General features: G+C 55.6%; 2 protein-coding genes across 2 annotated transcripts; one reads left to right on the forward strand and one right to left on the reverse strand.

The window, feature by feature from the left end:
* Nucleotides 1-1,497: 1,497 nt before the first annotated feature.
* On the reverse strand, nt 1,498-7,439 carry BESB_002410 (putative polypeptide n-acetylgalactosaminyltransferase 12; the record flags this gene model as incomplete). Its single annotated transcript, XM_029358996.1, has 9 exons — nt 1,498-2,151; nt 2,559-2,644; nt 3,211-3,451; nt 3,586-3,749; nt 4,144-4,303; nt 4,765-4,931; nt 5,537-5,699; nt 6,410-6,543; nt 7,040-7,439. 9 exons carry the CDS (start codon nt 7,437-7,439, stop codon nt 1,498-1,500), a joined length of 2,169 nt encoding a protein of 722 aa, XP_029221909.1.
* A 5,345-nt stretch (nt 7,440-12,784) lies between these two features.
* BESB_002420 (OTU family cysteine protease) lies at nt 12,785-13,882 on the forward strand (the record flags this gene model as incomplete). The annotated part of the gene is made up of 1 exon (XM_029358997.1): nt 12,785-13,882. The coding sequence occupies one exon, from the start codon at nt 12,785-12,787 to the stop codon at nt 13,880-13,882; it is 1,098 nt and encodes a 365-aa protein (XP_029221910.1).
* Between the last annotated feature and the right edge of the window lie 1,947 nt (nt 13,883-15,829).

Below are 15,829 nucleotides of genomic sequence, written 5' to 3' on the forward strand. Positions count from 1 at the left end.
GGCCTCCTCCTTTCCTCCGCTTCGTCTCTGTCGCTTTCTCTGTCTCGCCCCGTGCTTTTTTTCGTTGCGGTCTGCCTTTTTTTCCTTCTGAATGGGGTAGGATGAAGAATGCAACACTGTTAGCTGAATTTGCTGTCCTCCATTCTTTCTCCGCGCTTCGCCAACACGCCAGACTCACTTCTTTTGTGCGAGAGACGCGGTTTGCTTGAGGGCAGCCGCATGTTGCCTTGCAGGCGAGAATCTGGAAAAGACTCGCGCGCTGCCGGTGTCGCTTTCTGCCTAGAGAGTCTAGCTGACTGGATTACTAAAGGTCTCGCAAGGAATATGTGTCTATACCACAGCCTATGATACGCAACCCTGAAATGTATACAATATATCATATGCTGAAGGTGTAGACACATTCGCATACACGGTAAGATAGATAGGTAGATAGAAGAAAGATAGAAGACGAATTGCAGCGAGCGCCCGCTACACACGTGAAGATATTTTGTCGGTTTCCTTTCTCCTACGGGTCTATACGCCTCCTCAGTGCACAGTACCACGTGTGTGTCGATATAACTAGATATTCACATGCAGCATATATATATATACAAATATATATCACTTATATATCTATCCAAATCTACATCTATCGATATCAATCTCAATATATATATATTTCATACAGCACAGCAGAGGCGCACGAAAGAAAAAAGTCGGCGCCGCGTGCGAGAGCAAGGGAAAATAGAACGGCACTTCAAGGCGCCGGCGCATACTCTCGGCAGTTCTTTGAAAGAAACGCGAGTTCGTCGCGGATCGCGCAGCCCGCTTGGGAAGACGGTAAACGGGGAAGCAGACTTGCCCAGAAAACATAGCGCGTAAATCAGACGTACGACTAAGTGTGTTTTCGCGACAAAAGGGCTTTCGGAGAGTCTCCGAGACGCTCGCATGCACCGGAGAGCCGAAGATGCAAGGCCTGGGAGACAGGCGAACTCGAGGGCACGAAGTCGAACGGCCGGGTGAGGGGGAGCCGAAAAAGTGAAATACTAGCAACGGAACCCTCGAACAGACATGCACAGGACATGGTGAAACGCAAAGTAGGCGTGCGAGGTGAGAAATTCTGGCGAGGAGCACAATAGAGCGGCGAGACACCGAGGCCTTTCAAATGCATAGGCAGGAAAACCAGAGAAATGACACATAAACCCGCGAAATGCTGCGCAGACCTGCCCCATGCACATGGTGAGTCGCTCACATACGCGCGCCTAGACGAGTCAAGAGAAAGGAGTCATACTGAAACAAACATATATGTGCACATGAATACACATATATTAGTCTATATAAGTCTATATATATGAATATGTATGTATATATTTATAAATATGTGTATGCACGTTTATTAATAAGAGACGGCCACCGCGTCGGTCTGACGACCTCCAGCAGCCGAGTGCATCGAGGGCTGCGCGAGTTCGAGGAAGGCGCGGACCTCTCACTCTCGCTGCAATGCGGACTTTGTTGTGTCTAGTCTGCATCAACGGGCTGCGGCGGATTGTCGACGTAGGCTTGCGCGGCCGCGTCGGTGATGCGCTCGGCGTCTTGCAGCGTCCGCACGCCGAAGCGCGAAGAGAGCGGCGCGTAGATCCACTTGGGTTCGAAGCGCATGCGGTCGCCGGCGTTGAGCGCCGGCGGCGCTTTCGCTCCGGCCTCCGCGGCCGTCGCGCTTGAGGGAGGGGCGCCTGGAGAGGAGGGGGGGGGGCTGGGGACCACGGGCTCGTCGCAGCTGCGCCAGCGGACGAAAACGTCACGGGGCCCCGCGCCAGCTGCCTTCTCCGCCTTTTCTGCGGCTTCCGGCTCGTCTTCCGTCGCGAGGCAGCGCGCCTTGTGCGACACCGCCAGGTGTCTGTACACCGGAAGCGTGTCGTGACCCGTCAGCGATGTGGCGTCGGGATGTTGGAAAGAGAAGATTCTGCCGGTCGCGTTGAGCGACGCAGGCAGCTTGCCGGGGAAAGACGCGTCGAACTGCCAAAATTGGTTCGCGTTTTTGTTCTGCAGCACGCTGTTCCAGTCGCACTTCCACAGAATTGGCGCCCGCAGATTCTCCTGGTTGCCGTAGGCGTCCACGCACTTCTTGTCGCGATTGGCCAAAAGACGACCCCCCCCTGCGACCGTCCATTGCTGCGGGCAAACACGCAGACACGCAGAACCGATGCTTGCAAGGGCGAAAACAAAAAAGAACAGAGCAAAGCCCTCAGAAGCGAACGCAGACACAGCCAGACGCGCGGCGCCGTGAGCAGAAGCAGGGGCGGACGCCAGAGGAAGGCCCGCGAAGAAGAAGGGAAAAGGAAACAGAAACGGGGCAACAGAGAGCGCGCAAGCGCCACACACGAGAGATACGATGTGAAAGCAGCAGCACAGAGATCCATGCAAACCGCAGAGAAAGAGACCGCGAACAAAATGCGATACTGCGGCCTGGGTGCGATTGTGAGTCATTTTGCAGGAAGTCCCTCGCACAGCCTGGGCAGGTAGCTCTTGATTTTGTCAAACGCACGCAGCTCGCCTCTTATTAAACGCCTGCGTCTCACCTGGCGGCGCGTCTTCATCTCGCAGGGCTCGAGAACGAGGCGCTCGTCGGGGAACCCGGGGAACTTTTTCGAAGAAAGGCACATTCCTAAAAACATCACGAATTCGAATCGCCCGCGGCCGCATAAAGAGACAGATGTTCGCACGCCTCACGTCGTCGTCCACGCATTAACAAGTGACGCGGAGGCAGACGCAGAACGTTTTCCCCAGCACACCTAACCACGGTAATGAGCCACGCATTCACACAGGCCTTCTCACGCCTCCCTCCTCAACTCAAACAGAGCTCTCCAAGGACACAGATGCAGTTGAGCACACCGCCAACAGCCATGGGCATATACCTGAAAACTAGACATGCTTGTACGCATAAATATATGCACGCCTAAATGTATACACAAGTACACACGTATATACATATATATGCATGTGTGTGCGGACTGATTCTTATCTGGGAGCACGGGGAGGCGAGCGCTGTCTCTCCCTGCGGATGGATTCGACTACAGGCACACAGGCCCACAAGCATGACAGCGGCCATGGACGCGTCATTCTTTTCTGCATCGCGAGGTCTCTGTTTCAGCCTTGCGTTCATACACGATGGGATTTGCGCCGGTTCCTTCACGCGTCGAGAGGTGCCCCGCGGCTTGAAAGACAGCCTACCGGTGTGCGCGTGCTGAATGTGGAAGAAGTTGTGATCCAAGAGGCTGCTGCGATCAAACGCCGTTTTGAATTTCTCCACGAACCACTGGAAGGGCATGCAAGTCAGTTTCTCAAAGCGGAGGCGCTTGCGCGCGCTTGTGTCGCCCTCTTGATGCGTGCGGACTTCGCGGTGATATTTGTAAAACAAGTTGTAGTACTCGTCCAGCCACACCTTCGCCGCGCGCTTCTGGTTTTTCTGCACCTAAACAAAAGACAGACAAAACAGACGCGACACTCCACGCAGCTGCGCTGGAGCCTCCATTCTCGCGAGGTGTCGCTTTAGGGTCTAGGGTTTGAAGAAAAAGGCGAGAAACGGTTGTTTTTCGAGCACTTTACCTGGATGACGAGGCGATTCCCCGGGTTCGGCTTCGGCGGCCGCGAGAAAATGTGACCGATCTTGGACTCCTGAACCGCGACGATTTCGCCGCCGCAAAGCCAGACGCGAATTGACTGCTCGAGGTTTTCCCCGCCCCACTCCAGCATGCCGTCGTCGTAGAGCCCTGCGATACAAGCCCCGATCAGACGTCCCAGATCCACAGAGACGACGCAGCGCGCCGCCCGCGGACATAGAGGGATGGAGGGGAGGCTGGACGCGGCGGCAGGCCATGGAAGCCCCTCAGGCAATCAAACGGTCGCCTCTGGCTACGAAGCTGTGATCTTGGCTCTTGAGTGTCTCTCATTACCTAGCCGAGGTCATCCAAGACACTAGTTGTTTTCTATCGCACTCTGAGACGCAGATGCCGCGGAATCGCCTAAAGCGCCCAGAAGCAGCCTCGCGCGTGTTTTCAAAGCCGCAATCCTTTTCAGCTCGGCAGCCTGCAGCGGCGGAAGAGGTTACCGCGAGGGGAGAGAGGAGAGGAGGCAAGAGGCCCTCCGACGCCGCAGGAGGCTTACCTGATTCGAGCCACCATTTCTTGGTCATAGCGAGGATGCCGCCGGAGAGAACGGGAACTTCGTCTTCGAGGTCTTCGAACCAGCCGAACTCAAAAGTCCACTCAAACATCATCTTGGTGCCGTCGGTGCCCACGTCTTCCCACGTCGTCGCATAGATGTCCTTCACAGAGAAAGGAAAAGAAAATGCAAACCCGCGACAGGCGTTTGCCCGGTGTCACGCGAGCCCCCGCGATCACACGCCTCCAGCGGGGATACCGCGTACTGAGGGCGCCGACAGTAGTTGGTGGGCGTTAGAAGAAGAAGCGAGGACACACGCCGGCGCCGTTTGCTGCGCAGCAGAGAGGCAGAGCCGGAGACGCAAAAAAAGGCAAACGACACACCTCCCGCAGCATGCCAAGCGACGGGGAGAGGATGCAGATGCCCCCTCCTGCCGCGTCTCTCTTTCTGCTAACTGAAGTCTGTAAAACGCACCCGACATCCGTCATGGAGGAGGGGGGAGGTATCGTGTCCCTGAGTCTGTCTCAAGGGACTTTCGTATTCCCTCGCAGAGTGAGAGATTCGACAGCGAACCCCGCGCTGGCTCGGTGAGCCCGACACGTCTCTCAACCTCGCCTCGCTTACGTAGATTTTCGGGCACGCGATTCTGCGGTAGTTGATCTTCAAATGCGCGATGAGAGGCTCCGCCCAGCCAGGCTTCGGCCTGCAGTGACCGTCGAGGAAGAAGATATTCTCGCTCGTCGCGATCGCCGCGCCTGCGATTCTCCCGCGAATCAGACCCTGGTACGAATCTGGGAACAACACACAGGGACGGATGCTTCCATTCCGGCAAGCGAAAGGCGAAAAAAAGTCTGTTTTGAGTCAAAAACCCCACGAGAAGGGGCACCGCCATCCCGTCACGCCATCAGACCGGAGGGCAGACGTAGCTCGGCCGGAAGAAAAGAGGAAAGAGAAAGCCCGCGAAAGTGGAGCGAGACGCCTTCAGTGCATGTGCAGCTGCCGCAGGTATGGAGCTGTGAATTGAAATTGAAACGCCAATTGATATGAATATCCTTTTCTCAGAAAATGATTGATTTCTACATTTAAGATGCTTTTGGGAAGTAATTACTGCTTTAAGCACGCTCATATCTACTTAGCTAGTTGGCGAAGCAACCAATAATATTTATCGTGCATACATAAAATTGAGGACGAAATCCTTCGAAAATAGCTGCAGACTTCGCGTGCATATCCCCACGCATACTACGCACAGATGTATAGAAAAGAGCAGAGTTTGTTCTGCCCAAATAAAGATACGCAACTTGGACTCGCAGTAAATGCGATCTGTGAGCAGCCTGCCCCCAGGTCAGCTTTGCTTCTCGTGCCCGGGACTCCGCAGGTCACCCTATAGCGACCTTACCAAAGCGGATGAACCGCATCTTTTTTCGCATGTGCTCAGGCAGCGACGCCTCAATAAGTTTTTGAATCGGCTGGTCGCTGTTGTCGTCGACGATAATCACCTCGTGGATGCGCTCGGGCGGCGTCGTTTCGAACAAGTACTTGAGCGTCTTGGGAAGATACGCCTGCAGAGACAGAGAAGACAAAACCAAACGCCACACAGAGCCCAGAGAAGACAAACAACTGAGCGAAAAGCAGCGAAGGGCGATGCGTAAAGACACACACGCATGCTGGGAAACCACGCTGCCGCGCCTTCCCTGCTTGTCCACGTGTATTTCTTTCTGGAAAGGATCAAGCATACAAACATCACGCCTTTTCGCGGATGGAAAGGTAGACGTACATAGATGCACAGAGACTCGCTAAAGAAGCTCTCTCATAAGCACTGCACTAAAAAGATGAAGACGTCCATGCCGCTCTCCGTACCCCCTACTTCACTGTATACGTCCATATAGATAGATAGATAGATAGATAGATAGATAGATAGATAGATAGATATAGATAGATATAGATAGATATAGATAGATATAGATAGATATAGATAGATATAGATAGATATAGATAGATATAGATAGATATAGATAGATATAGATAGATATAGATAGATATAGATAGATATAGATAGATATAGATAGATATAGATAGATATAGATAGATAGATATAGATAGATAGATAGATATAGATAGATAGATAGATATAGATAGATATAGATAGATAGTTATAGACGCAAATATCTAGATACAGATATCGATACTGATAAACGTATAGAGGTATAGGTATGTAGATATATGTATATAGATATGTGCGTGGATGAAAATGATTTTACGGAGCTCTCACCTCCTCATTGCGCACGGGAATGATGACCGACAGGTCGTCGCCCGTGACGTATCGGGGCTCTCCAGTCAAAATCGGAAGCGTTGCGAGTTTCAAAAGGTGATCCACGAGTCTGCTATACGGCGCCTTCACGGTTCCTGCAGCAAAAAACAGAAAAGCAGACATCCACGTCGCGGAACCTTTGACGCGAAAACAACGCCTTCACCACGACCACGCGCGGCAAAAAAAGTCTTTCTCCGGTCCCGCGCCCTCGCTCGGTCCTTCTTCTTTGTCCCACCGCCGCGACGGCGCCAGGGTTCTTGAGTCTGAAGTGTCGCGCTCGCTGAAATTGGAAGTCGACCCGAGTTCGCCAGTGGAGTGCCTGGAGACGCAGGAGGCGACGTGTTTTGCGTTCCGGTGTCCGCCTCCAAGTAAGCTGCCCCCGATCATGCTCCTCGCATCTGACTCGTAGTTTTCTCTCGCTCCTCCTATTCTCCCTGCTCTTGACAGCGAGGGAAGACTTCTACCCAAGTGCTCGCAGTCTAATCAGTGTCACGTCGTCCTTGGAATCTCATTCCCCTCGCTCTCTTTCCCTGCGGCTACGGTGTTAACTCGTCTGCTGCCGCTTCGCTTCTCGCGCCGCACGCGACTTACCGTGGACGCCGACGACGACGGCGCTGTTGTCGATTGTCGTTTTCTCGTGGAGCCGCGGCAGGGGCAGACCCTTAAGGAGCTTGTGGAACGCGGTGACGCCGGGGGCGTTCAGGTCGAGCAAGTGCGCCTGGGGATCGCGACTGAAGGCCGCAGGGAAGAGGTAGGAGAGGAAGCCGCAGACGAACAGACACCAGAAGATGGCGCCGCTGAGCGCGAGAAAAAGCAGACGCAGGAAACAGCGCCGCTTGAGGCGCGCAATCATCTTGGGGTTCAGCGAGCGCGGGGCCTTCGCGTCCTTGCCGGTCGCCGCCGCCTCCGCATTCAACACAGACACCCGCGATGGCCAGGGCGCAGGAACGGGCTCGCCAGTCCCGCCGCCGAACGGAATGGACCCCGGCATGCTGGCGGAAGGGCGAAGCGACGCGGCGGCGCAAGACAGAAGAGCTGCGGAGCGGCGGCGACCGCGGAAAAGGCGAGCTGCTGCCGCAGCGGAGGGCACTGAGGAGACCGGAAGCAACGCGCCGGGGGCGTGGTGCGACGCGGGGACGATGCGCAAGGCGAAGACGGCAGCGGAAGAGAGAGAGCGGATGACGGGGCAGGCGCTAGAGAGAAGAGCGCCCAGCGGGAAACAAGCGGAGCCCGAGACTTGCAAAGGCTCGTGAAGGAACGACGAGCAAAGGAGACCGGCAAACAGACACGGCAACGAAAGTGCGGAAGATACGTCGATGATTGGGAGGCAGAGCAGCGGCGCACAGACTCCGGAAAGGAGACGTCCAGATAAACGAGCGTGCAAAGCACGCGTTCCAGATAGAGGAGGACAAAGCTGAAGGACGCAGCGAAGCAAGCACAACGAGACTAGGCGAGCGGCAAGCGACGAGAAGTCTTGAAGGAAGCACCCCAGGACGAGAGACCAAACGGCGGACAAGAGTCAGCGGGATGGAGTGCAGGACACAGATATACGGGAAATCCAAGGATCTTCTCGGCAAAGAGCCATGGCACGCGAGAGCGGCGCGAGGGGCGTCCTCCTCCCTGGTCATGCGCGACGCGTGGCACGCACGCCCAAGAAGTCTGCGGAAGAAATCGCAACCCGCAGGCGACAACTGGAAAAATGACAGAAAGCATGGTCGCCGTGCGTGTGAGGCCGGCGCGGGAACCGGAGGAAGCTTGTGAGACCGTAACGGCATGCCGATCCCGGTTCGACGTGCCAAGCCGCGCCGGGCGACGCGTGCGGCGGTGCCAGCTGTAGCCGAGAAGAAAGAACCGAAAAAGACGCAAAGCGAAACGCGCAGTCTGTCAGTTATTCCAGACCACGCTTTCCTGGCCAGGTCGGCTTTCCGTGGAATCCTTATCCCGAGTTCCACGGAGCCTGCGACGGCGGGCGCACCCCGGAGAGCGGCCTGCGCACCGACCACAAAAACGTGTAACGCGCGGAAGACGGTGAGGAAGCAACCGTGGAAACTCGAGAGCGAGTCAACCTCGTGCTCTTGAGTGCCTGTCTAGGGGACTTTGATCATTGTAGACAAGTGGACGAGTGCGCCAAGGAGGCCCGCGGGACAACTCGTCGCGCAGGATCCGAGGCGACACCCCGCCAGCACGAGCACCGGGAAATTGCGTGCCTCAGCACTTTCTATGCCGGTTGGCGGAGACCGGGAAAAGTGGCTGACCCGACTTAACGAAAGGAAAGGGAATTCGCCGCAAAAGGCGAGATAGCATTCGGAGACAGCGACAAACACCGGTGCCTCGGCGCGACGACAGAGCAAGGTCACCTGGTGCTCGCCAGCCAGGGAGGCTGCCGAGACAAAGGCGGTTTTCTGTTCCAATCAAAGGGACCCCCAACGAGGCAGGATGGCTCCTGGTCCTTTTGCCGAGGAAAAGACGACGAGACGCGAACCGACTGGCTTCTCCGCACTAAACAGCTGCGAAAACTGCAAGAGGAGAGCCTGAGACCACAAGCCGCCAAACGCGAGGCGGCCGACGAGAGGGAGAGAACCGGGCTGCGAGGGCGCGCTTCTTTTTGGGAACGCACGAAAGAAGGACGCACAGATGGCTGCCCGTGAGTGTGTGCTGAAAAGGGAGATTCCTGATATGTTCCGCCGCGGACGGAATTACGGCTCGCTGGCAAAGGGTTGGGAACGCTTCGGACATCCAACCAACGAGAAGTCGGCGTAGCATCACACTGCATGCGTGAACTCCAAAATGCAAACCTCGTGTTCGTTCGCAAACGCACTCATGCGCGCCTTGGCGGCACTGGGAATGTGAGCCTGGCGTGTCTGCACGTGCCGCACAAACGACAAACGAACTGGGAAGGCAAGAAAAAAGCATAGCTGCACCGCTTGAGTGCTCGGCTCGCTCGCGCGGCGGAGGCGGCCTTTTTATGCAGCAGACGTGCAAGGCACTGCCAGCTCGTTCTTGCTAGAACCTGCCGCAACGTCTGCGCACCCCGAGATCCCGGAGATGATAACTCATTATGTCGAGAGTGTGCAGTCAACTCTGGCCTCGATTTCTCCGCCTTCTTTCCTCTTCAAAGTCCCGTCATCGATGCTACACGTGCGCCGTCTCCTCCACAAAACGCGGCGCACGCGACCGGCAAAGGGCAGAAGTTTTGTCTCCATGCCACTCTCCTGATCCGGCGCGACGCATCAAAACACACACCAGATGGAAGAAGGCCTCCAGACGACAGTGTCTGCCACACCGGACAGTGCTTGCATAGTGCTTGCTTTGTGCTGTAACACGTGTCTGGATTCCTAGGCAGTCAGGTTGCCAGGCTGTGTCGCGTTTCGAACGCGCCCTCAAGATGCAGGTGTCTGCCCACGAAGCAGCGTCGGAATGCATTTGAACAAGGTTCGCAATTATTCACGTAGGGCACCTGCCAGCGAGCAGCTGTGGCGGTGCCGCAGACGTAATCATACCTCGTGGAACAGGAGGTCACCGAACACTTGCAGTCCCCACAATGTGTTGCCGACCGCAGAGCAGAATGATTGTCAAGTGAGCGCCTGTAACTGATGCTTCTTGAGTGTAGACACTCGCGCGCTCAGTCACTCGCCGCAAGGAATAAGGACCCTATAGTTTTTTTCTTCCTCTGCTCAGGCTGTGTCCTCCGGCGTGATGTACTTCGAAAAAATCAAAGGTTTTCATGGTCTGCAGTGGCACTTGTAATGCTCTGACAGGTGATGGGCTGCAGAAGCGTTCTCTCACAGGTCACGAGGCCAGTGGCAGGGAAACGTGCTCAAGCTCTCCAAATAAAGGGTGGCTCCACGCAGCGTTCGCATGCTGCGTTTTGAAACACGAATGGATCCGACATCGCCTCAAGCAGCAGAATCTGAGTGCCTCTGTGCTTGCAGCTGTGAGCGCTCTAGCCGGTACAGTTTTCCTCAGCAGCACGAGGGAAATTCAACGTCCCATTCAGGCTGACATGTAAGAGGGATTCTTCACGTTCAACGAGGCTTCTTGATGCTTTGGGCAGTCCCAGCTCACCGCGATACTGAAGAACCTCGAGTCCGATGCGGCTTCAAGAAAGTACCGCGTCTCCCCCGGTGTGTAGCTTACGCACAAGAATGCGAGCGATATCGAGTCGCGTTGCAAGGGAGACGTCATTCCTGCGAAAGACCAGTCACTTTACCTGCAACGTCATGCAGCCAAAGGGTGCCGGAGGGTCCTCCCCTTCTCGTCCGATAGACGCCACACAACCCACCAGTGCTAACGGCGTGGTACAAAAGCCAGAAAGCTGTCTTGCCTAAGGTGTTCACTTGTCAACCCTAGTGGAGCTTGCGCAGCTTGTTGCTGCAATCTTCAGTATGCGGAAAATATTGCAGATCCCTACATTCTGCAGTCGCGGAACATCACAAACTCGGTGTCGCACGCGTATTTACGTGGGGCCAGCGTGATTCTTTGTCGAGAATTGAAGCCGGTCGCTCTGCGCGGCTCAGCCGCTCTCTGCTGCCTCCCCCTGCCACCTCCTCTGTCCGTGACCCCTCTACGCGGCAATCTGCAGAAACTCCCGCTTGCTCGTGCTCGCTCACTCGGCTGCCAATGGCAAAAGGCCGCTTCAGGAGTGCTGCTCAGAGTCGCCGAGTCGCCGCGTTTCCTTCGCTGGCGCGCGCGCCACGGTCGGCGCAGCAGGCCATCGCCCCTCGTCGCCGACCGCACCAGTGGACGGTTCGCAGCAGCTTATTCGGGTTGTTTGATGCGGCGTGCCGGGTCCACGCCAATTGTCTAGAGCATTCTGGTGGTGCAGTGGAGATATTTTGCCGTCCGAAAAAGAGGTGCGGAAGAAGGAAGTCACTCTCTAGCTGGAATTGATCCCAGTTTTGCTGCAGTTCTAGATGAACGGATGTAGAAGCCACTGCTGGCTTATTAAGGCCGTTCCGCCCGCCCTCTCGCTCTTCGCGCGGTGCGCACGTCGATTTCCCTGTCCCCCTGACACCTCTTTTTTGAAAACCCCTACGAGGAGGAAGCTTTCCCTGCATGTCTTTAATCGTGCGACTGTGCCTTTCTGGAGGCTCGCCACTATCTAGTCGGAATTCTGCGTCGGCTCCGCGCGCGTTTTGGCAGGCCAGGGCTTCAACAGATGAGAGGTATTGCGCTGCTTCCGGACTCGGCGGGTATCCGTCTCTGCTCCGAACTTCCACGTGCATTTGTTTTCCTGATCTTTCCATGCTTAAAGGTCCCGGTGTTGCTCCCGCTGCTTCCGGTGATTAAGAGCTCTAGAGACGAGAGACGACTGTGCTGCAGACAAACACGCAGCGCTGGCCGTGGCGCATTGGCGACCGAGCTCATGCTGTGCGACGACCTTGCGTCTGGCGGGTTGAAAGCGCGCCCAGAGTGTCTTTTCATTCCGCTGCCGTTTCTGCTTTCGAGGCTGCCTCGTCGCAGTGAATGGGGCTGATGTGTCTCGACTTCTTCTCGTTGCAATCATTGTACGCGGCTTCTCTTGGGGGTCTCACTTTCCAGCGAATTTCGCTCAACACGTGTCCTCAAAACCGAATTCTGCGTCCATGTCTTTGAAGCCGTGTCGGTCAATGATCGTGCGCCACGTGGTGGTTCTGTTTTTGGCGGAATAAGCGCGGTATTTCGCGTGTCTCCCGTCGAAAAGGGTGCTTTCCAAGGGCAGCGTTTTTCGGTTGACCGTCGATTTCGGGTGGAAGCGGTGCGCTGCGGTACTCCGGGCAGCGCCGCCCGCTTGAAACTTGCGCGTCCTCAGAACCTGGGCGTTCGATTTCAACAGATGAACGGTTACTGTCCCATTCGCGAGTTCAGACGATCGCAGATCAAGCAGCGGAGGCTCGGTCAGTAGACGAAGAGACAGGTTCGTATCTGAGTGAGATTCGTGGTGCCTGTGAACAAGACGGCGGCTCGTCTGGCGGGAGTGTGGCACTAGAGCACCACGTTACATCAGCAGCTGTATTGTGTCTTCCATTTAATTCTGCGGAGCGAGCAGAGAATAACAACGCCGTCGCTGGCGGCAGGTGGACTGATTTGCTGCATCTCGACAGAGCAATCCCCCGCGTCGTGCCTGGGGGGATACGCCAAGTGCGTCAAGAATCTGTGCAGGACGGAGGATCGCGGCTGCTTGCGCGTTCTGTGGAGATGCGCGATTCAATTCAACCGAAACAACCAGGAATTTCTGGCTCCCGCCTCGTGTCGCGGACTGTGCCCCGCAGTGCGGACAAGGTTCCAGGGGCGTTGTTTCAGAAGTCTGTGCAACAAAACCAACTTCCGGGTGTGTTTCGTAACGCGCCGAGCACCATGCCGCTGTGTCTGGGTTCTTGCGAGGCTCACTCTTGCCGCAGCGGGAGTCGGCAGAGTCTGCCTTGCCGAGATACAAAGGAGCTACGACAACGCTTTTCTAATCTTCGGCTGACGACGTCGTTAATAGGCAACGCGGATCCCGACGTGACTCCGCCAATTCTGCCAATGAGCAAGCGTGACGATATTGTGGTGGATCGTCTGTCTAGGAAAGTGGACGCGAGTAGCTTCGCCACCGTTTTGAAGGCGTACTTGATCATCAAAACCAGGCTGGCTGCGCAGAGAGCGAATCGCGAGTTCCAGCTCAACCGGCGACGGTCCCTGGCTATCCTCAACAGGAGGAGTAGCCGTGTAGCTCTTGAGAGCCCGTCGCATAAGGCAAGGCGGAGCGGCTTGAAGAAGTCGGCGCCACCGCCAGAGGCGCCAGGGCTAGGCGGAGAGAGTCGAAGGGCGGGCAACGGCAGCAGCGCCAAACGGGAAGTGCTGGTTCCTCAGGCGTCCCCCCCGTCGCGCCGCTCGCCAGCAGATGACGACGAGGACTCCAGCCACAGTTCCGGCGCGAGGAGCGACTCCGAAAGCGAAGGCGTTAAGCCTGTCGGGGCTGTAGGTAGAATGAAGGCCTGTCAGTCGCTTCTCGACCAGCGCTTGGGGTTTTTGGGTTTCAAAAGTGTACGCAGTGAGGGTGACGGAAATTGCCAATTCCGGTCGTGTTCGTGGAATATGTTCGGCTCGGAAGAGTACCACAGAGTGGTGCGGGCGCGCGCAGTTCGGCATATGCGCGAGCATAGAGACGAATATGGGGTGTTTTTCGGGAAGGAGGAATTCGAGAGGTACTTGAAGAATATGTCACGGCCAGGAACGTGGGGAGATGAACTCACTGTCCGCGCAATCGCTGACAGTTTCCAGTGTACGATCCACATCATCACCTCCACAGACGCGAACTGGTATCTGCGGTATGATCCACAGGACGGGGAGGAAACTCTTGAGCCCGTTCGACACATTTTCCTCACGTACATCTCTCCAATTCATTACAACTCATTCACTATCGAAGACACCTCAGCTTCGGACACTGAAAGCACAGGTGCAAAGCGTGCGTGACCAAACGATTTCTGGCAGGGGTGGTTGGGTCACTATACTTCAGTATATTTTATCATTTGTCCGTCAGGAGTTTCGGTTGTCAGGAATGCTTGTCAAATCTGACAGTGATGAAGGAGATGTTCTTCCCATAGGAAAATCGCAATGTGTTCCTGCTGGCGTATGGAGGGGATGTCATTAGGGGCCAAACCCTCTTTCATAGGATGGTGCCGATCCGGGTAGTCGCTTTTTTGGTAATGGTTGTGTCTTACCCGCATACGAGGAACATAGTTTTTTAAAAACTGTGACAAGGCGGCTTCGCCACAGATCCCATCAGAGAGAATTTGGCAGTGTCTCAGCGCGCCGCCGCCGTCAACGGTTACAGAGGGTGGGCCTTTCGCATTCCCGCTCATATGCCTCCGCCTTTTCGGTGTTGAGTGCAGCGATTTCGGGACCGTAGTCTAAGGGGCATGTGCGTTTGTGTACTGAGTGGCACCACCGCGTATGTTGGCAGGTTAGAGCGAATTTGTATGTGCGGTTTCCGTCGTACCTAACAGTGCCTTGGCTTGTTGTCCGTGTTTCATCAGGGGGGTGCACCTGCCACCAATACATGATTTACATATAGTATGGCCGCAAGGTTACAAGGTTGAGCAAGGGCGGGTCGCGTCCAATCGGGGAAGTGGTGCCCGGTCGCAGGAGAATGTGCAGTATCCTTGGTGTCCTCCATGCAGCCGCCCACATGACGTCGGTGCATGTCGTCGACTTTGTAAACTGCCATGCACAGATTAAACAGTCCTGCAGGGAACAAGTGATTATGCCGCGCCAAACGGAGTGCACTTCTAGAGTTTGCGTTATATAATAGCTGCGCTTCCTATGGAAATTGGTAGGCCACCAAGCACACCTTGTGGCATGTGGCTTTCAATACTTCATGCTGTTGCACCGCCTCAACGTACAGCAGCCAGGCTACGTTAATGTACGCTTATAATGCTGGAAAGTAACTAGTTCGAGGAATACAGAACCGTCAGTTATTACCCGTTCCACGGAGGAGCTGGGTACGCGGCGTACAAAGCTGCATGTCCTACGAATGTTTTTTCAGGCGCTCAAGTCGTGGACCTCTCTGCCCGAGAGCCGCCGTGACTTCCGGGATTGCGGGAGACTTCATTTCACGTTATTTGGCGAACCCACCACCGAAAAAAGACCGACATGGGATGAGGTGTGGCACACCCGCTGACCCGCGATATGCGCATCTCGTGTGGTCACCTGCTGACGGCGGCCTGGTTGCGGAGGTTCCAAAGCGAGCTCGAGGAGCCAGCTGCGATTTTTTCTCTCGCAGCACCCCAAGGCGGAGCCGATATACATTCCGTGCTGCGACAAGAAACGTACCAAAGCATTCGAACCTTCCGATGTAATTCTCTCGCGCGCCTGTCTCAGCGCAATACATATGGTGGTGCGTGTAAAAGTAGCTGTCTCACGCCAGCTGGTTCCTGTCGCACCCGTTTACCACCGCGGCTAGGGTGGAAAGCTGGTCGGCCCCCCAGCACCCCCACTTTACATGCCGGAAACAAAGGAATGCTCGCTCCCTTCCCTCACAATTTGTGGGATAGAGACGCCTTTTTCCGATCATCTTGGCCGTGATGTGCAGCTCTAACACCTTCACTCGTCCTTTCGTCTCCGCTGCCTTCGTACCGCTTGTCACGCGCCAGCGCTCACTGCAGCGCGCATGACGATGATCGCAAACGAGAAGACACGGGGCGGGAGAAACATACGGGGTAACTCCCCCCGCCTCCCTGTCGTAAGCGTAGGTCGCTCCTCAACGGCATTGAAGAAGTCTTCGGCGTCTTCTCGTGCCTTTACATCTCTGCTCTGCACCTCACAACTTGTCTTTCTGTTCCCGGGGTCTCTTTCTTCACTCCATTCATCACGTGTCTCTCTCACGTGTGCGGCGTCCCGCCAGACGACAGTGCACGTGCG

Source organism: Besnoitia besnoiti, chromosome I, assembly GCF_002563875.1.
Source record: "Besnoitia besnoiti strain Bb-Ger1 chromosome I, whole genome shotgun sequence".
In the NCBI taxonomy this organism is placed as follows: domain Eukaryota; phylum Apicomplexa; class Conoidasida; order Eucoccidiorida; family Sarcocystidae; genus Besnoitia; species Besnoitia besnoiti.